This window comes from Zingiber officinale, chromosome 1B (assembly GCF_018446385.1).
Source record: "Zingiber officinale cultivar Zhangliang chromosome 1B, Zo_v1.1, whole genome shotgun sequence".
Classification (NCBI taxonomy): Eukaryota; Viridiplantae; Streptophyta; class Magnoliopsida; order Zingiberales; family Zingiberaceae; genus Zingiber; species Zingiber officinale.
In genome coordinates, this window is record NC_055986.1 from 168,161,741 (window position 1) to 168,183,060 (window position 21,320).

A 21,320-nucleotide genomic window follows, 5' to 3' on the forward strand; every position below is an offset into this window, starting at 1 on the left:
AAATAAGCAATATTTTAAACATATATATATTTTTAAAAATTATTAAAATAATGCTCTTATTTTAAGTTCCACCTCATCTTAAACGGATGCCAACCGTCAACTTATAAGTCAACATCATGAGGAATATCTATCAGGCGGGTACGTGTCTGGACACGAATCTTATGGCACTCAATATTTTTCCTAAATGGATCGGATAATTTCCGGGTCCCAGTGATGGCCTTTCTGTGAATAAATAAAAGATTCCGGGCATTTTCGAACGGTTGGAATTGGATCAGAGGTTTTGGTGGCGACAGTCGATACTAGAGGTTTCGGATCGCCTGTCTCTGTTTCGACAACGCTAAGTAAAATAGTGATCCACCATTGGTATAATCATTTGGGCCCACTAAAATGAACAACTCAGGTGAGACATTTAGCAGATTGGTGGTTCGGATGGGAAACGGACAGTGACTTGGTTCGACTGTAAGGTAAACCTACCGCTTCAGCGCTTCTTTTCAATTCATTACTTAACGGGCTGCGGCGGGGCAACAAGGCAAGTAGAAGCGAGAGGGAGGCAGAGAGAGAGAGGCAGGCGGAGGAGGATGGATTCCGACTACGGCGTGCCCAGGGAGCTCTCAGATCTGCAAAAGCAGCGTTCGCTGTACCAACCGGAACTTCCGCCGTGCCTTCAGGTCTCGTTTCCGCTATTTTTGGGCTGTGTTTTTGTCTTCCTGCCGTCGCCGTTTTGTCCACCCTCGCTTGTTTTTGATCGGGTATAGAGAATAGTGCGTTTTCTATTTGTTGTGTGGGGTTTTTCGGGGGAATTGCTGGATCGTCGTCCATGCTCTGCATTCCTGTTGGATCTGGAAGTTTTTTTGGTGGTTTGAGAGTTTGATAGTGCGGGATGAAACTGTCGTTTCAGATCTCTCTTCTTTGCATTCTTTACGCGCTCGATATTGTGTGTCATTTAAACGTTTCACGAAGAGCTCGGGCGGTTGTGGCGCACTGAGCAGTCTTCGTTTTTGTTTATTTTTACTGACAGTTTTTTCAGGACTGCTTAGGGAGGTAACGAAAGTATTCTTAAGCGTGTCGTTTGTCCTGGCTGGGAGAAATTCTTTCTGGACTAGTTAACTCTAGTGGAGATGCTGTTTTAGCACTTACGTTTGTTAATTTTTGTCCAATCATGCGACAAACGTTTTATTTTGAGGATCCTTTTTGTCAATTTTAGAAAAAGTTAGTTAAATGAAATGGTTCATTACGTTTTTTTATTGATAATGATATGGAATCTGAATGGATGTTTTTTTTTAAAATTTTCCCCCTTTTTTGAACTCCTGAATTCGAACCTATCAACGACGAATTCTCAAAAGCTTAAACATATATGTGGAATTGTTAGGCTACCATTTTGCATGGATGCATTGTCTAAACATTGTAACTATTATAGCAAATTTTCATATAGTAAATAATTGTCTCTACTGCTTGTCTTCAAGAATATAAATACAGTTGCAAAAAATAATGACAATTGATGGTTATTTTACAGATTTTGACATTTACTTGAATCAACGTCCAGTAATGCTAGTTCATAATAATGCATTTTCTATTCTTGCATAAAAATCGTTTTTTTTATCAGATGTCATGGATGTTCAGCAATTCCATTACCCACATTGATATTTTAGGTTTAGGGCTTCTACATTGTGTCCTTTATATACATGTAATTATCCCTTAGAACATATACATAGTCTATTGCAAGGATTGAAATGCCGAGCTGTGCCAATTGGCACGAGAGGAAATCACTATTTTGTATGTCGTTGGCAAGCAAGACCATATTGGCATGACGAGACAACATGAGGGTCGAGTGTTGATGGACATGCACAGTGAAATATGAGAGACAAGAGAAAGAGAGAAATTTGCAGAGAGACCATCATATGGAGGAGAGTGGAGAAGAGGATTGGAATTACAAAATTTGAAATTTAATTTAAACCCAAAATATAATATTTTTCATCTCCAAAATTTGAAAAAGCTTGAATTTTTCTATAATATTTTACATTTTCGATCAAATCTAGAATTATTCAAATGTTGTAGAACAGAGGACAATTTCTTATTTTCTTGTTTTCTGGTTGTTTATTCGGTTACCGGGCTGGTTTCATGCTACTAATGAAAATAGTCATTCATTCTTCTTAACAATAGATCCTGGGGATGGTTCATTATGCTATTGCTCTAGGTTTGCATACAACTACGTTTCTTTTAGTAAAATGTGTTTTAGACGCACGTGGTTCCAAGTTAATTTAATGCCAGATGCAAAATTATGGTTGTATCATATTTTATTGGCTAAAACTCTATCATGGCTTGACCTTGGTCTATTGAACCCAACTCAGCAAGCATTCTTTATTTGATTCAGCTGTCTTAATATAGGTTATTTCTGTTGCTGGTCAATAGTCTTGTTGCTACTCATATAGTATTCTGGTATAGTGGTATGTTCTAAGAGATTATTCTTTTATCCTCTCCTCAGGGCAATGCAGTCAGAGTTGAGTTTGGAGATGCAACAACTGCTGTTAATCCCACTAATGCACATGTCATTAGCCAAGTATTTCCACACACTTATGGGCAACCATTGGCACATTTTTTAAGGCCTAGTGCGAAAGTTCCAGATGCGCATATCATAGTGGAGCAACCAAATATTAGGTGTATTTTCTTATATAAGTTCATCTTTCTAGTATTGACATCCTCTTAAAATACAAGAGTTATTTTATATCAGGTACATTACATTGTGGACCTTTCAACTTGACAACATTTACATGTGCCATCCAATGCACTACGAGTATGAAAATAGAGGTTTTGTAGAATTAGCAACTCAAAAATGATAGACTGTATATATACAGAATGTACTAGGAAATTTATAAGTTCACTCTAGTCTAGTATTTTCTTAGAGGATAAGCTAATGGCAAACAAGAGGATCATTGTGATTGAAGTATGAACTGATGATCCAATTAGGAGGGTCTCTCAATTGGATGAGGCTGTATGGATGGAGGAAATTGGTACACTTGACCCAAGGATATATTTGTGAAGTATGGTGATACTTTTGCTGTTCAGCAATAACTGTGCCTTTACTGAAGCCACGCTGGATTGTGTTTTGATGAACAAGGATTAGGTGACTGGCTGGCTGAAACATTCATATCAGTAACCTGGCAGTCTGCCAGTTCATTGAGTCATGTGTAATCTGGTTTTGAAAATATTGATTATAACCTGTCAGTCTAACTCGCAGTTTTCTGGTCAATCTGCAACTTATTGGCTGAATTGAGGTGTATGCATGCCAACCTGATTTGTCATCTCATGGAGAGTCAACCTCTGACACATAAGTAATAAGCTTGAATTGATCAGAAGTTTTTAACAAGTTGATTAACTTACATTATGCAAATTTTGTGTATGGAGATTAGTTAGATGCATGGATTGAAATACCGAACTGTGCTGCCTTAAATGGGCAATATTTACCATTCCAGCACAGGATTAGTATCGGTACCTACCCGCACCGCGACCGCAAGGTCTGCGAGGTTGTGACGGCCTTGCGAGGTCATCACGAGGCGGTCGTGGCCTCGCGAGGACGCCGTGTTGCGTAGGGTAGGACGCTCGCATGATGTTGCAGGAAAAAAAACTTAAGATAAACTTGATGAAACTTAAACTTTATATTAATAATTTCAATTAACTCCCCGCAATAATTGATACTCTAAATAAGCTTAATCAAAACCTAATAAAATTATTTCATTAATTTAATATATATATTTTTATTTATTTTAATTTTAAAAATATATAATAAAATTTATTATTTATTTACCATATAGAGGAGTACGATCTTGTATATTTTTCTTCTTTTTAGAAAATTATTTTATTTTTAATATTTAGATTAAATTTGTTATTTTTAAATAATATTATATTTAAAAAAATACCGAAATCATATCGGCATGACATGATATAGTATTGAAACCGTATCGTTCCGGTCATACACCAAAACTCTGATAGCTCGAGATTTTAAACCATGGTTAGATGTGTCTTGGGTTTGTTGTTGATTCAGGATTTTAGCAAATTTTAAATTTAATAGTTTTTTTTCTTTATAAAAATCAATACTTAACATGCAATTTGTCTTAGTAGCTTTTTTCAAGCAACTTCTAACCATTTTGCTTCTTGTTGTAGGGTTGGTATAGTATTCTGTGGGAGGCAATCCCCAGGGGGGCACAACGTCATTTGGGGTCTTCATGATGCTATCAAAACCCACAACCCTAAAAGTACATTGCTTGGATTTGTTGGTATGTCGAGTATTTATTAAATATTCATTAAAAGTATATAAATATAGCTTTTTTGTTGCATTATCTGTAATGATATCTGGTTCAAATTGTCATACGCCTCAACACTTGTGCTCTTAGTAGGATTTGCATCTTAATTCTACATATGATATTCATTGGTCAAATATAAATTGGTTATATGAGGTTTGTCTTTTTACCCTTATGCAAGTCTATTTATCTATGTAAATCTTGAGGTTACTACATCATGGAAAGAGGTGCAGTTCCTCAAAGGTAAATTTTCAAACCAACCATGGTGCATGGAGTATAGAAATGGTAATTGCCCAACAAAGTAAAATTGGGCATTCATACATTTCACAATTTTTAATTTGTCATTATTATTAATCCACTAAATCATTTAACTTTATAATTTTCTAAATCCTATTTCTTATGAGATATTAATCATAATCTATAGATGAATAGTTGTTTCCATTCTTGATTGAAAAGGTTAATTTAATTGTTCATTTGAGTGTTTCTTAGTGCTCATAAGTTTGGATATTTTAGATCTTTGCTGATTCTTTCTTATACTTGGGTCTAAAATCTTAGCCCTTTGGAGTTTTATGCTGTTCTTTATGCATTTTACTAATGCCAAGTTAGTACTTACCATCCAATCCTAGCATCTCTTCTATGCTTTTGTCTTGACTTTCTACCAGCACAACATAACTTTCATTTTATGAGTTTTGATCAGTGTGCTGTTTTAATTGCTTATTATTGTTATGACTACTTTTTTTTGGGTACAATCAGAAAAAGAATACTTCAATAAACATCCTGCTATAGGAAAAGGAATTTTGCCATAGTGGAAGCCTCCAAAGATCTAAATTATTATTTTTTTTCATGCAACAGACTTGTTTGTTAGGTTGTTCTCTATATCCAAGAATGTGTTAAGTCCATTCAATCTTAATTCTTGGAGGTTTTTTTTTTTTAAAAAAAATAAGGCTCAAAGTGTACTAATATCTTTCAAATGCTTTTTGGACCTACCTCAACAATCAAATGCTTTTTGTCCCAGAAATTATTGTTCTAGTTGTTATGTTTAAATCATATTTGTTTTGCTTTACAAAATTGTGTTTACTAGGTAGCTACTTGGATGATTTAGATGGTCTACAATTTTGATGAATTGTATATGTATCCTTTAACATTATTTATTCTCATTCCTTGCAGGAGGTACCGAAGGATTATTTGCAAAGCAAACTGTGGAAATAACTGACGATATCCTGTCTACTTATAAAAATCAAGGTTTTTTGAAGGATACCTATGATCTGACAGTTTTTCTTCTACTTTATTCATATATTTCTTCTAACTATAATTTTTCCTTGGCTTTGTAGGTGGCTATGATTTACTTGGCCGGACAAAGGATCAGATAAGATCAACTGAACAAGTCAATGCTGCAATGTTGGCCTGCAAAGACTTGATGTTAGACGGCCTCGTCATTATTGGAGGTATTGTCTAATTATGCAAAAGTATGTCTATTCAGATAGCCAGGACTAACTGTTGATTATCCCTTTTTTTTTTTTTTTTTGCAATTCTCTAGGAGTTACTTCCAACACAGATGCTGCCCAGCTTGCTGAGACATTTGCGGAGTTAAAATGCCCAACAAAGGTTCCAGATTTTGAGTTTGTTGATTCAACAAACTAACTAATATTTTTTGTATCTATTTGGCGTCCAAAGGACTTTAATTTGACAAATTGATGTATCTACTATTGCAAATTTTGGTGGATCTTTATGAGGAAAAAGGTTGTTTTGTTTGATCTTCTAGAAGTATTAAATGCGAAGAAATTTTGCTGACAGGTGGTTGGAGTTCCTGTAACCTTGAATGGAGATCTAAAGAATCAGTTTGTTGAAACAAATGTTGGGTTTGACACAATATGCAAGGTATTGTTTTTTTAGTGAACTTAGTTACATAATTTTTCCTAAGATGAATTGCAACTGGAGTTGCCTTTTATTTTCTTTTAAATTCAGAGAATCATATTTCTCATAGCCTTTTTATTTTGATTTTCAAAATACATTCTGGTTGCGTCTTACACTTTCCCATGGTTGTGGCTGATATTGTTCAATGAAATATCCTAACAAAAATTACTCTCGTCATTCTATTTGCAGGTTAACTCACAACTGATTAGTAACGTATGCACAGATGCTCTCTCAGCTGAAAAGGTACTGTCTTGCTCCTTTAGCTTAAAACCAAAGCTTTGTGATAACGTAGAGTGATGGTTCTGTGTTGTGTTTGAACATAGCACTGAAAAATACAAGAAAAAACCCACCTAGTTTTCACTTTATGTCCTTGATTCCTTTCAAGGATAAAAATTATATAAATTATATACTCTATTTCAGAAAGTATCATTTTGTTGTTTTTTCCATGCTTTTCTCTTTGTGCCATGTGCCCACTTTTGGAAGGTGACATGTCACAGAAATTTGAAGAAAATTTGCATCAGTGTTCATCCTAGTATATACTTTAGTGAGAGCTATATTCTTTGTGTATCCTCTTGCGCTGTACAAGAATGAATACACCATCTCTCAATCCTTGGGTTTCATCATTCATTTGCTCTCTTGTGTCAATTCTTCTATTGCAAGTTTGGATAAATGGCTGCTATTCCTGTCAAATATACAAATCCATTTTCTTTCGTGTTCCTCCATATCTGGTGGTTGACACAGATGAGAAACTTTGATTCACTCTATAGATGATGTTGTAAATCAAAACTAGGGTTTGCATTAGTTGGTGGATCATACTGGAAGGGGAGAGCTCTAGAAAACATTGAGTGGTGATTGAACCAGACATTTCCCTGTCCTTATTGTCCGTTGATATGAATCAACACTAATCTGGTATCATTCCAAGCTGATCTAGTAATCAGCACTGAATTGGAAGTTTTTAGCATTTGTTCTTTTGTACATGGTGCTTTCAATCGTACACTTATCTGAGGGCTTATTATGACTTGCTTTGCTTTATTTTGTTTCTTTGACTTATTTAAGATTTCATTTGCTTTTCAGTATTATTACTTTATTCGCCTGATGGGCCGTAAGGCTTCCCATGTAGCTTTGGAATGCACTCTCCAGTCACATCCCAATCTGGTAAGTTCTTATTTCTGGTTGCATTTATCTGTTCTTGCTGCCTTTTATCTTCTTCTTCTTCTTATTATTTTTATTTTCTATGTTACTCAGATTCTACTCTTGGTTTATTGTTACTGGTTCAGGTTATCCTAGGGGAGGAGGTCACATCATCTAAATCTACAATTTTTGATATTACAAAACAATTATGTGATGCAGTCCAAGCCAGGGCTGAGAAGGGTAACATGTGGATTCTCTCTTGCTGTACTGTTCTATGAATCATTTACTGATGTACCAAGTGCTTCTGATACAGACAAGAATCACGGTGTCATCCTTATTCCGGAGGGGCTTGTGGAGAGTATACCAGAATTATATGCCTTACTTCAGGTAAAATAAACCTTGCTTCATTATACTTTTGTTGCTTGTTAGATTGAAGCTCAGAGACTAGTTTTTAGATAATTTAATGGTCAAATGGATTAGGAAATTCATGCTCTTCATCACCGGGGAGTGTCTGTTGATGATATTTCCTCTCAACTTTCACCTTGGGCTTCTGCTTTATTTGAATTCTTGCCACCATTCATCAGGAAACAGGTATAGGTCTTTCTTGAGTTGCTTCTTTGTGTATTAGAATATATTTAGATGTTTATTCACTAGATGGTGGAAAATATTTCCTGAATATTTATCAAATCTAAAACCGCATGTTGTACACTGCAGTTACTTCTACATCCAGAATCTGATGACTCTGCACAGCTTTCCCAAGTAAACGTTCAACATTTTGACATATTGAAAATATTTGAAGAGGAGTCATTTTCTTCTCTTACTTTTGCTTAGTGTTTTTCTATATAGATTGAGACAGAGAAGCTTCTTGCACATTTAGTTGAGACAGAAATGAACAAGCGTTTAGTAAGTTCAACTTAAATTCAAGAATTTCCAGTAGTTCAGACTGACAACTTAGTTTTTACTTTCTATTAATGGTCATGACCCTTTTATTTATTTTTATGCTGCATCTTTTATCCTCTATGCAAACGGTTTAAGTTGTGGATTATTTTACAGAAGGAAGGTACTTACAAAGGAAAAAAGTTCAATGCAATATGCCACTTTTTTGGGTATCAAGCTCGAGGATCCTTACCATCAAAATTTGATTGCGACTATGCCTTTGTATGTCTTACATTTTGCAACTGGTATGTTTAAGTTCCTCATCTGAGTTGTGACGTCTATCAATGCTCTTTTCAGGTTCTTGGCCACGTGTGCTATCACATATTAGCAGCTGGCTTGAATGGGTACATGGCTACCATTACAAATCTGAAAAACCCTGCTAACAAGTGGAAATGTGGTGCTGCTCCATTTACAGTAAGACCTATGACTCATCAACTTGTTACTGAAATTCAAATGCTTTGAACGGCCAAACTGAACAAACTTGCAAACTTTGCTGGCCCAAATCGATACTTTTAGTTTTATGATTAAACTGCAATTTAAGGCAAATTCTAAGGGTTAAGTTAGAATTGTCCTTTACTGATGTACATAAGTTTCATTTGACGAGAGGCTTCGATTATTGCTAGGCAATGATGACTGTGAAGAAACATTGGTCATGTCATCCTGGAGTCACCTCAATTGGAAAACCTGCCATCCATCCAGCCACAGTTGACTTGAAAGGAAAAGCATATGAGTATGTAGTTTCTCACTGATCCTTTTTGGACTTTCTATTTCATTGCTAGGTATTTCTCTTTTTCTATCGAATGCACAAGGTTAACCAGATATAATAATTTGTAGAATCTTCATTCATAGAGTAAGAATGCAAGTATTTCATTAGAATATTTGAGTCAAGGATCTTTTTGATTATTTCCTCCATCTGCAAACTATAGATTAACATGTTTTATCAGTCAACCTTACCTAAATTTGTATTCCAGGTTACTACGAAACAACTTCTCAAGACTTCTGATGGACGATATCTATAGAAACCCAGGGCCTGTCCAATTTGAAGGACCAGGTGCTGATGTTAAACCTCTCACACTGTGTGTTGAAGATAAAGACTACATGGGCAGGATCAAAAAGTTGCAGGAGTATCTTGATGAGGTTATTTTTATATCATTTAATGGATTTTTTAAATTTGCTACTCTTGCATTCTTGTCATCCTTAGCATTTTCACTAGGAACTACTTTCCAGTAAAATAAAACCTTTCTGTGCTATTTCATTAGCTGGTTATGAATCACTTCGGATAATTTTTCTCTGTAATTCATAATTCCGGAAGAAAGAAATGATATATATTACATTTTCAGCTTATTTTTTACTATATTTTGAATTTTATATAGGTAAGAAGCATTGTGAAGCCTGGCTGCTCGCAGGAGGTCCTTAAAGCAGCTTTAAGTGCCATGTCTTACGTGACAGAAACTTTGACCCTAATGTCTTCCTCTCCAAACGTGCAGAAACTTCATTGAAACCTCTTTTTCACCGTGAACTCTTGTCAAACCTTTTCCATTCTACCCTCTCAGTTTTACAAACTGATGATGATATATGTTCATTGCTTTTTTGAGTCTATGTTTTTCTTTCCTTTGTTCCTTCTTACATGAGAGGAATAAGAAAAAAAAAACAATTTCTGTTATATTATTTGGATCCTTTGCCACCAGAGAAGAGTTACAGACACTGGTACCAGCATTTTGTGTTGTGACATTGTGAATGATAAAGTCAATATTCATCGTCTTGTGAGGCCCTAATCTTGCCCCAGTACAGATGGTGGACACATAATATTTCTTGTGTAATTATCAAGGTCTTGTGAGGCCCTAATCTTGCCCCAGTACAGATGGTGGACACATAATATTTCTTGTGTAATTATCAAGGGTCGATTCTCAGAAACTAACGATATAAAATTTATTCTATCATGCCCTTATGATCTGTGTATTTATATACCTCCTTTCATATTTGTGGGGTCAACACTAGGAGGACCGGTAAGATAACGGATATATATATATATATATATATTTTGTAAGATCTAATTTCTTCTCAAACTCAGCGAGGTGTATTATTGTGGGCATATGGGGAACTTGAAAGGGATGGAGAAAACCGGAATAGGTATGGCACTTGAAGAACTTCAACCAGATTGCATCCACTTGCATTGTCATCTACAAGGCAGTTATATTTATCAAGGGCTGGGTTGAGTATCAGAAACAATTTGGCCATGTCTTTCTGTAATCTCAAGTCTTCAACTAACCTTCAAGTTAAAACTGTAATTTGAGGCCGTAGAGGTTACACACAGATGCAATTTAGATGATAAATGCAAACTACTATGTGCTAAAAAAAAAATCCAAAAATTAAAAAAAGAGAGACTAACATTATCACAACAAAATGAACTAAATATCAACTGGAAATCGGGCACATACTGACTGGAGCTGGTTTTGACACCTTCAAATACCAGATTATTTCCATGACACTGTTTGTTTAATAACATCAGATCTATCTAAACATAGATACCACATGGAATTGAAGTGATGAAGCTACAGGTCGACTGTTACATTGAAGATGAACTTAACATTTAGTAACATGAAATCAACTGACAATAGAATTAGCTTCTCTTTCTTTCAGGGAAGCTGCGGAGTTGTCAGACTCCAAATCTGACTCCTCGATTCCTATATGTATATATGCTGAAGATTGGACACAGGTTTGGGTATCCAATCTTTCACACTGAGCGATCTGTGCTCGTGCTTTCGGCTCCCTCCATTAGAGCAACTTGATGACTCTGTAACTGACCATGACAAGGACAACCTGTAAAAAAAAGATTCATATGTAATTCATGATTTCTACCCAGAACAACAATACAGGATGAGTTGCTTCTTGACAACATATTCATGTTCCTGATTGAAAGTGCACGAGAAACCAGTGAGAAATTTATCATAAAACATGAATCACTTTGATGTGTGACTGCGACCCCCTTGATCAAATTGACTATGCTACCAAGCTACTGAAAACATCAGAACAGTTTTGTCATTAATATCAATGATGCAATATAAATCCAAATCTACCTCTGCGGCATCCGTTCAGATATCCTCACAGTAATCGGTGCTTAGAATATGTAACTTAGATGCATGAACTATATAATGAATCGGTGAGAACATGCCTGTTTTCTACATTGTTAAATATTACACAAATAACTTGATCCTGACTGTTAATATCAACCTGTTCTATAAGATCATGCATTTAAGCTACCCAAAAAAAAAAACCATCCTCGCACAAGACCTTTTGTGATGAAGTGGAAATGCTTCACAGTAGCAAATTTTCCAGAATTTTGACCTAGATCAACCTTTTCCTTACAGAGCATAGAGTCAAAGGTCTAGCAAATTTTTCTGAATTCACGAATAGCAATTTTTTCAAGCTGACAATTTTGAATATTTCCTCTAATTATTTAGAGTAGACTATCCGACGGACAAGATCAACCAACAAAAAGGCATTACTCCTAACTATTTAGAGTCAATATCGATCTTATCCACTTATTTAGTTCTGCCGAAGATATATCTAGTGATATCTATATATTTCAAATCATTCTAATTCCAGCTAATACTTCTCACCATGTTAATTTAAACTAAATCAAAATATAATTTTGCCAACACTCCCTCTTGCACTTTTTTTTTTTGAAAAAAATCACAAATTCCAGTTCTGCTCATCGTGCTATTCATACTCCGCATGTGCTCTTTTTCAGATTGTATTGAATGTATGTATGCACAACATGTCAAATGATAGGCAACATGTCAGAAGTAAACATATGGTAAAAGGCTGAAGGTTCTAGCATATGCTCGTAAGCATAGAAATTATGAAATGAGCATACTAAGGATGAACTATATATCATTTTGTGCCAATTCAACAGTCAACTACCAACAATTAAGAAAGAATTCTATCAAATTGCCCACATATACAAGTATAAATTAGAAATAACCTCTAGAATGCAAAGATGATAACTTGCAAGGCAAGAATGTGCGCCACTAATGTGAAGTACTGCTCTTCTTAGTCCTGCTGCAATCTAAGGATACCTGTTACATGAAACAAATAGCTATCGGATCAGTTAAAACAAAAAGAAAGAACCACAGAGTTGGATCCATAATCTACCTCAAGATGATATCATGATGCTCATTTCAAACGGCTGTTTGATCTGAACCATTTCCCTGCACAAACTGTGGTGAGTGGCCAGGAACTATGAAGTGTGGCTGAGCTGGAACATTGGACGGTATTCCTGTACGATAAAACACAATGTCCACTCGCATTAGCTATGTGCCCATAAAATAAAAAGCTGCTGGGAGCTGCATATACATGAGCAAGGATCAAGAATGTCAGAGTTTTTCTGTCCTCCTTTTAGCTCAGAATATATTCATTAAGATTAAATGAAAATTTAACCTAAATGGATAATGATTTTCGTTGTCAGATTCTCTAAGTTAAAACTGAACCGTATAAAATGGCACACAAATTTCAGGTGAGTTCCATCAAGTATTGAAAATTTGAAATTTGCAAGCTTATCTTAGACAAGGGCACTCCATTTCAGCCAGTCAACTAAATAATAGTGCTAGATAATGACCATCAAACTATTATGACTTATTAACATGGAAAATGTACCACCTGGATAGGGTGTTTGTATCACTGGTCGAGTTGCACCAGGTATTCCATTGACATTTGATCCACTCAATTGCACAATCTGGTGAGCTGGCATTGAGTAACCCTGAATTGTCATATAACCAGGCCCGCCTGAGATGGGCTGGCCAATTTGACCATGTGGATAAATGGCTGTGTTTACAGCTCCAGGAAGACCATAAACTTGAAGATAATGATGTCCTGTGTAAGGGTTATATACAGTCTGGACAAAAAAAAAATGGAGATAATCACAAGAGATGCATCTGCTTAAACTTTCAAAAGAATATCTAGTTCAAAAATAGGATATCATGGTTTGTTGCCCTGAACCTGTGGATATAAGTACTCAGGTCCGTATGGATTGTAACTGCAAGGAAACCAACAAATCTCTTAAATGATTGACCTATGGAAAGTGATTGAATATCAACAATAACATTCTACATAATAAGTTGTGTCACTAATAGATGATAAAATGAGGAAAAAATTTTGAGGAAAAAGCTAAAATGGTACAAACATATCCAAAGATAGCTATAGAATCAACATCTAGAGAAATTAAATTGAGGGTGTGAAATGTAAAAAAAACCAAAATAAAAACTGGCAAACATAATATTATTACTAGTGATATAGCTTTACATAGTTTTCAATGAAGTGATTTGATCCACCATGACAATTTGTGGCATTCATTATTGGGTCCTTTTGATATCATACTGCTTGTTTATTCAATCTATATTACAAATAGAAAGGTTTTTAATGTTTTGTTAAAATGTTAGAAAAAATGAAACAAATAAACAGATATATTAGGTTTACTTAGTATTTCACAAGAAATTTATAAGATAAGATGCATTCACCATCCTTAATTTTCTTATAGAATAGAACTTTTGATGTTTTTTTTTATCACATAGATTAAACAATTCATTTTATCGTGATATTTGTTGTTTCTATTGATTCTCATCTAATATAGTTGATCTTCGCATACACGACACTCTACATATAAGCTAGTTACTTTTGGCAAGAAAAAACTCACCACTTAACAAAAGGAATTATATTCAATGAGTCACTCCTTTTCAATAATTCCCATCTCAATTCCCTTCAGTCTGATTCTTTTATTTCATTCTAGGTTATTAAATAGGAACATAGAGTATTTCACTCTAGCATATGGCACAACTTAACTGACTATAGAAACTATGAGACGCAAAAAAAAAAAAAAAACTTTTCCTCTTCCCTAATAATGGCAAGATGTTATGGAAGAGACCGAAAATAGCCATATCCATTCTAATTATTAGAATTTCAGATCATAAAGTTCCAACTTGAAAAGTCTGGATGCAGAGATACTGTATATTTTTCTACTACACACATTCAGTCTAAATGTTTGTAGCACTCATTCTTTAAAACAAGGATGCCATAAGGTAATCAAACACTGCAGATTCAAAGGTAAAATACAACAACAACCAAGCCTTACCCCACTAAGTGGGTTGGCTAAGATTCAAAGGTAAAATCATTCAGAAAAAATGGCTTTGAAAGATTTAGCCAATCAACTTACCTATATTGTGGATATGGAAACCCATGTTGGTAGCTAAATGGAACTGGCACTTGATGAGTGGGGCTTCCAACAAATGGCACTTGCTGAACAGGTACACCTCCAATGTAAGGGGCTACTGGCCTTGGGCGGACTAAAAACAAAAAATGGAACAAAATATCAGTAATCTTATTGTAAAATAGACGATGGCGTGCCTTATGTGTTTGCTGAAGAAATGAGACAATAAATAATTATGTGTTCCATTTTACTACACATTCTAAAACTTCACTTCTAATCTCCTTTTCAGAATATTTTTGCTGGAAGAGGAATTATAAAAACAATGAATGAAACTAGGGAAATTTAATATATGATTGATAACATGACTACTAGGTCAGTGTGGCTATGAGAAAATAAAATAGACAAGGGATTAATCATCACAGAAAATGAAATGTTATTAGACCAAAGGAAGCAGGACCACATTAAAAAGCCTTGCATAACCATGATATCTTATGTAAAACTGCAAGTATCAGAAGATCCATAGAGAAGAGTAAACTCAATTGTGGTTCCTCTTTTTTCTCCTGTATACTACTTCCTCTCTGCTTACACTGCAGCCTGCTCTAGAAAAACTCAATGGTGGTTCCTCCATTTCTCTTCATCTTATGCTCTTCTCATTCTAGCATTCCACTTGCATTTGATAGTAAGCCTCATGCAATATGTAGAATGTATCTTGGTCATAGATTTCCACTTGGCAAATATAATATAGTAAAGACTTAAAACCACCATGATGATGTATAGGTTCACAAACAAAGTAGCACATAAAGCAACAAAACTAAGTTCTTTTTAGAAGAACATTCTATCAGGAGAATGACTATCACTAACATGCAGTCCATAACTAGTGTGCTGGGGAGAAGCTTAACATCAGTACGATCATTTCTTTAAAATGAATGCATGAAATGCAGTTTGTTGCTCTCCCTATATCTTCATTCCTTTACGTGCATTTTCAATGGGCAATTTCAGTTTTTTGAACCACAAGGTATTCTGCTGATCTCACCAACAAACAGTCCAAGTTAATGCAAAGTTCTCAAGGAGGACAGGAAATGAGATTCTATGATCTGGTCAAATTCATAAACTAAACAAATTGCATCTTAAGGCTCACAAAGTCACTGACTAAATTGTTACAAAGCTATGGAATTATCACTTGAAAATAGATAGGCTTGACAATGAGAATTAATAAGGCAATAACCTGGATGATGACATTTGCAAATAAAAAAAATTACAGGGAGAAGCATCTTGAGGTCATCACAGAATGTATATCCAAGGATCAAGGAACCCATGGAATAGAGAGTATAGGAGAAACTAAAGGACAAAAAATGGTTCAAAAGGCTCAATTAATTTGAAATAAGTCTCTCCAAAAATTCAAAATAAATGCCATCATTTATATATTTATTTTATAAAAGATGTCTAACAATTTCATGAATAGGTTAATCTTTGTTATGCTTGTGTTTATAAAAAGGGAAATGATTTTTTATTTCCTTAAATGGCACACTAAGCGCACTTAATAACTTAAAGAAAAAATGGAAAGAAACTCTTCAAACAATATATGTAGCAAGAGATTCTGGTCTCAAACAGTCATACAAAAGACTTTAGTGCATAGAAACAAGAGATTTTGTCAGTGTCAATGTAGCATCATCACCGTAGTGCATAAAGTTGGCAACAAAGGAGAACAATGAATTCAGTGGAAAGCAAATATGAAGCATTTAGCATTTTAGACAAACACTTTTCTACAATTTTTTTTTTCAATGTGAAAATGATGCAATAGAATCGAAGTGTAGTTGGTATACCGCCAAATGGAAGAGTAGAGTGTGGCCTTCCAAGGGAAGCCAAGTTACAATTTGCTCGCCGGCCATCAATAACTGGTGTTGGATCAACGCATGCCCGCTTTGCAGATTCAGGATCTCGAAAAGTGACCTAATCCCACCGTACAAACAAACACAAAAGAACAGCTAAAGCAACGATCTCCCTTCCGCACACTGCAATATTCCGCAAGAACGCAAACCCAAGCGATACTCACGAAGCCATAACCCTTGGATCGGCCGGTGTTCTTGTCCGTGATCACGACGGCCTCGAGTATCTCCCCGAATTGCTCGAAGTGGCGGCGGAGCATCTCGCTCTTGGTCTCCCACGCGAGGCCGCCGACGAAGACCTTCGTGTACGTGGTGTCCCCAAAGGGCGAATTCAGGAAGTGGATGCCGGAGCTGGAGCTCGACGCTGATCCGGAGGCCGACCCAGGCCCCGAATGGTGAAAAGCCATCGAGAAACCCAAAAGCACGAATTCAGACTCGAAAGCGATACAGGGGACGGATCGAGCGCCGGAACCCTAGCTAGGGCTTTCAAAATCCTAGCTTTAGGGGTTCGGACGATCAAAAATGCTAACTTTACAAGGACTAGAAGAAATCTCGCACAGAAAACGAACGAACAAGGAGGACAAACGGGATCAAACTCGCAACTGAAAGCAATTGAACCTATCGAGGAAGAACACATATATTTATCGGAAATTAGTACAATTTCCACAAAATTAAATAGAAAAGGTGGGGTAGGTCAGACGAAATTATGGAGAGGGGCCTCGTTGCACTGTGTGGACGCCAAATGCATCCTTTAAGAACCCTAATTGGCGAATATTCAATGGTAATCACTCCTCGAGCGTGGAAATTTTCTGACTCGAGGATTGATTAGACAAACCAAACTGCCTGTGAAATACTGAAACCCTATTTCAAGTTTCTTGATGTTTAAGCATCCACTTCCATCGATTGCTTTAGCCACTTCCAACCTTTTTATCAATTAATGCAAATCAATGGGCTAGCGATCGATTGCGATTTGCGTGGACCAATTGCATTTTAAAAAAAAAACTAATAAAGAATTTTAAATCAATTGTCTTCAATTATTTATTCAAACATAAAATTGCATGCAATCCGAACATGTGGTATCGTTCTTACCATCGAAATATTGATAAATGTCTCCTCAATTTTATAAACACAATTCAAATAATGTTTGGGCACGAGTATTAGATTGATCTATTGTGATTAGTCATCATGATTAATGTTTGGACAAAACTACGCAGCAGATAACTTCAAAACTATTGAATTGATTAAATTAGTCACTGGCTTTAAATTAATCACTGGCCACAAGAGGCACTAATAACCACCATTAATGGTTAAAAACAAAAGAAAGCATAGATTTTGTTGCGACCTTCAAACCTTTTTAATCCATTATTTAACATGTCATGAAAACACACTAATTAAAAACCTTTTCCTACTCACAAGTCAAAAACCTGTTATGCATCTTAATCATCATTTTTCTATTAAGATATTGGGAGATGGTGCTTAATCATAGACAGCTCAAGATCTGTTTTTTTTTTTCCTGCTGAAAAGGTGATGATCTTGTGGAAAAAGATTGCATCTTGCAGCTTTTGGTGGTGCAGGGGAAGAGATAGGATTCTCAGATCAGATGGGTGAAAAAGGTGGGAGAACAAGTTGCACTGATTGTGTTCCAACTCCTGTTTTTGATCTGTGAATATATAAATTCTTAGAAGGAGAGTGCAACGATAAAATTATTGTCATGTGATAAAAAAAATATAAATTTAAATTTTGAAAATAACTTTTTCTAAAAATAAGATAGGATTATATACAATGAATCATGAAATCCTAACTTTGTGCAACAGACTATCCTTTAAAATATATAAATTCTTAATCTGTTTCGATCTTTGCTTGTGTTGTGAATTCTTGCGGGAGAAAATTTCTATTTTGGATTCGGTTTTGACGAAGAATCTTTTCGAAGAAATCGCCGCGGGCGCGAGTCGACGTGACGGAGATGGAATCAAGTGATCCCAGCGGCGGCGGAAGACCTCCCCCTCACGTGCACCACCTCCTCCGCCTGCCACCGCCGTCGACGCACGTGTCGAGGCAAGATTTCAAGCAGTCGCAGGCGAAAAGACTCCATCTTTCCCCAGACGACGGCCCGCCGCCATCACACTCTTCCCCAGCCGGCAGCACCGTCTGCCGATCCCGCGGCCGACCGCAGGGCTCCAAGAACAAGCCGAAGCCGCCGATTATCGTCAAGCGGGACTCCCCCGACGTCCTGCGCTCACACGTGCTTGAGGTCGTCGACGGCGGCGACGTCCTCGAGTGCGTCACCGAGTACACCCACCGGCGAGGGAGGGGGGTCACCGTGCTCAGCGGCGCCGGTTCCCTGGCCAGCGTGGCGCTCCGCCCTGCCTTGCCGGGGAGCGCTGTGGTCACGCTGCGCGGCCCGTTCGAGATCCTCTCGCTGACTGGGACCGTACTCCCACCGCCGGCGCCACCAGGCGCCGGCGGCCTTTCCGTGTTCCTGGCTGGGAGCCAGGGGCAGGTGGTCGGCGGCGTCGTCACAGGGCCGCTGGTGGCCACGGGATCAGTGGTGCTCATGGTAGCGAGCTTCGCCACTGCAGTCTTCTAGCGGTTGCCGCTGGAAGGCGCTGAGGGTGAGGAGCGGGAGCCGGTCACCGTGGCAAGCGGAACGGGAGGCTGCGACGTCGGCGCCACCGGCGGAAGGAGCAGCACTCAATTCGGTAACTCAAATTCCTACCAGCTCCTAAATGACGACTTTATCTGGGGAACTGGAACCGGTGGAGTCCGACCGCAATTTAACTCTTGCAAATTCTTCGTTAGATTCTACGATCTGTATCTTCTCCTTCTACGTGGAGAAATATTTGGAGATTTTAAATTAGATCGAATCCATTCGTTATCTCTTTCATTATAACCGCTTTTATAAATAAAAAATGATTCAGTGATTTTGATTTAATATTTTAGAAAAAAAATGTAAGTTGCCGACAACATTTCAACGTAACGGAGGCAGCTAAAGACAGACAGCTCAACCAAAAAGTAGTAGCAATTCAAGAATTGGAAACCAAAATTCACCTGCCGTTCAAAATCACAAAGAAACCACCGATGGTTTATTGCAGAATACAAGAACTAAAGATAATCGAGAGGCATACATGGAAACTTAAGTAGTCATAATCTTTATCCTCCGAACATGATTTTTTTACTTGAGAGGGATGAACCTGGAGGAGTGAGTAGCACCAATACCAGGCCTTCCATGCTTCACGGGCTTGTATGATATTGAGAACTCAGCCAAGTAATGACCAATCATCTCGGGCTGATATCAGAAAAATCAAAATAAGATAACAATCTTGATTATGCACCTCTAGTTAAACCTAGTAAAATAGTTACCTTGATTTCAACCTGGTTGAAGGTTTTTCCATTGTATACGCCAATGATGCTGCCGATCATCTCTGGGACTATGATCATGTTCCTAAGATGCGTCCTCACAGGCTCTGGCTTTTCACCAGGAGGTGCATCTCGCTTCTGAATATTGTGTCGACAATAAACAAGGTGATTCAGTTAATAGAATCGCATACTGAGAAATCAGATATTGATATGAACAGCAATTTTGTGTTAAATTGGCCATAGAATCAGATCCTGAGAATTCAGATATTAATATATAGAAATCCTTAGACATCACCCAGCTATTTAACTTGTGTTGTTTTGATGCCACATTTAGGCTATAGAACCATTACACGAGTCAGAAAGAAATAATGTTTAATACTATCTAAAACCTTAAGAGACAGGATAAATAACAAATACCTTTTGGCAACTTCATGGTTTTGGTAAATTCTAGTAACCAGACAAACTCTGTGTTGCAGGAACAGTGACATGGTAAATACTTTGAAACAGCCTATCCAAAGATGTGTATCACCACAAAACTAGACACACAGAACCACACTTCCATAAACAATATATGTATGCATATGAATAATCTCAGAAGCAATTACACTTTTCGCAGTTTTTAAGGAACTACCATTATGCATATTTTAATGTATGTAATAAGATTTAGAAGACCTAATTTAAACAAGAAAATGTATCACTTAGCAAAACTACCTTCGTGATTGTACCATTTAAGTTGATAATAAACTTTCATAAGAAATTTCACTAAACAAAATAAATGCTCATATTCCCACCAAGAAAATGCAAGAAAAAACAAATTTACGCTTCCAGCTATAATTAGTATGTTGATGTGTTTTGGATTCTTATATTGCATATACAAATATAATCATACCATCAAGATGAGTGATGCAACTAGTTACAATGAAAACTTGATTTGCCATTTCGTAGATAAAAGAACAAATGCAGTGGAAATAGAGAAGGGATAAAGGACCATCATACCGCCTTGCGAAGCTTCTTAATCAGAGCCATTGGCTTTCTCTTCAGTCCTCTCTGGAACCTGCGCACATCAGCGCCATTTTAAGGCGAAATTGACGAAGAAGAATAAAACGCATATCCAGAGACGAGATCTAAACCTTCTTCGAGCGCGAGCGCCGAAGAGCTTGACGAGTTCATCAAGGCCCATGTCGAGGAGCTGATCGAGGTCTACACCGCGGTAAGAGAACTTCCTGAAGGTCCTCTTTTTCGGATGCGCCCCTCCGACGTCCACCGCATCCGAAGCATCCGCCTGGTCAAATCCAAAAAAAAGATATCATTTTCTTTCTAGATCGTAAAAGACTGCGGAATCCTTACTGTACCCCAGCAGAAAAGGAGAGAAGGACGTCAATCTACCATGATTTTCTGGTTCTCTCTGGCTATGAATTCCGCCGCGCGAACTTAGAGAACAGGAGAGCAGAAGCGCAGGAGAGTAGGGTTTCGGCATATATTTATACTCGTAGAGCTAATGAATGGATTTACCATTTTACCAATGAACAATTGGATTAATAAGCAAAAACAAAAAAAAAATAATTACGAAACATTCATTTCACACACTATACGGGTAAA

The 21,320-nt window shown here is 36.9% G+C and overlaps 4 protein-coding genes across 4 annotated transcripts; 2 read left to right on the top strand and 2 right to left on the bottom strand.

Moving 5' to 3' along the window:
• Positions 1 to 520: 520 nt before the first annotated feature.
• Positions 521 to 10,051, top strand: LOC121990485 (pyrophosphate--fructose 6-phosphate 1-phosphotransferase subunit alpha-like). Its single transcript, XM_042544611.1, has 19 exons — positions 521 to 668; positions 2,483 to 2,655; positions 4,159 to 4,271; positions 5,463 to 5,537; positions 5,627 to 5,740; positions 5,833 to 5,900; positions 6,090 to 6,173; positions 6,399 to 6,452; positions 7,284 to 7,364; positions 7,487 to 7,580; positions 7,654 to 7,727; positions 7,821 to 7,931; positions 8,055 to 8,099; positions 8,187 to 8,243; positions 8,394 to 8,498; positions 8,574 to 8,690; positions 8,900 to 9,006; positions 9,248 to 9,413; positions 9,650 to 10,051. The coding sequence occupies exons 1-19, from the start codon at positions 579 to 581 to the stop codon at positions 9,773 to 9,775; spliced, it is 1,854 nt and encodes a 617-aa protein (XP_042400545.1). The 5' UTR covers positions 521 to 578; the 3' UTR covers positions 9,776 to 10,051.
• Positions 10,052 to 10,666: 615 nt separating this feature from the next.
• LOC121990498 (RNA-binding protein 24-like) lies at positions 10,667 to 17,258 on the bottom strand. The gene is made up of 8 exons (XM_042544619.1): positions 16,532 to 17,258; positions 16,302 to 16,428; positions 14,485 to 14,614; positions 13,275 to 13,311; positions 12,936 to 13,170; positions 12,432 to 12,555; positions 12,262 to 12,355; positions 10,667 to 11,096 (listed from the first exon to the last, which is right to left on the bottom strand). Exons 1-6 carry the CDS (start codon positions 16,769 to 16,771, stop codon positions 12,458 to 12,460), a joined length of 867 nt encoding a protein of 288 aa, XP_042400553.1. The 5' UTR covers positions 16,772 to 17,258; the 3' UTR covers positions 10,667 to 11,096; positions 12,262 to 12,355; positions 12,432 to 12,457.
• Positions 17,259 to 18,220: 962 nt separating this feature from the next.
• LOC121990550 (AT-hook motif nuclear-localized protein 29-like) lies at positions 18,221 to 19,350 on the top strand. Its single transcript, XM_042544670.1, has one exon. The coding sequence runs from the start codon at positions 18,328 to 18,330 to the stop codon at positions 18,949 to 18,951; it is 624 nt and encodes a 207-aa protein (XP_042400604.1). The 5' UTR covers positions 18,221 to 18,327; the 3' UTR covers positions 18,952 to 19,350.
• Positions 19,351 to 19,365: 15 nt separating this feature from the next.
• Positions 19,366 to 21,269, bottom strand: LOC121990560 (40S ribosomal protein S15-like). Its single transcript, XM_042544678.1, has 5 exons — positions 21,108 to 21,269; positions 20,852 to 21,003; positions 20,718 to 20,775; positions 19,725 to 19,859; positions 19,366 to 19,650 (listed from the first exon to the last, which is right to left on the bottom strand). Exons 1-5 carry the CDS (start codon positions 21,108 to 21,110, stop codon positions 19,537 to 19,539), a joined length of 462 nt encoding a protein of 153 aa, XP_042400612.1. The 5' UTR covers positions 21,111 to 21,269; the 3' UTR covers positions 19,366 to 19,536.
• Between the last annotated feature and the right edge of the window lie 51 nt (positions 21,270 to 21,320).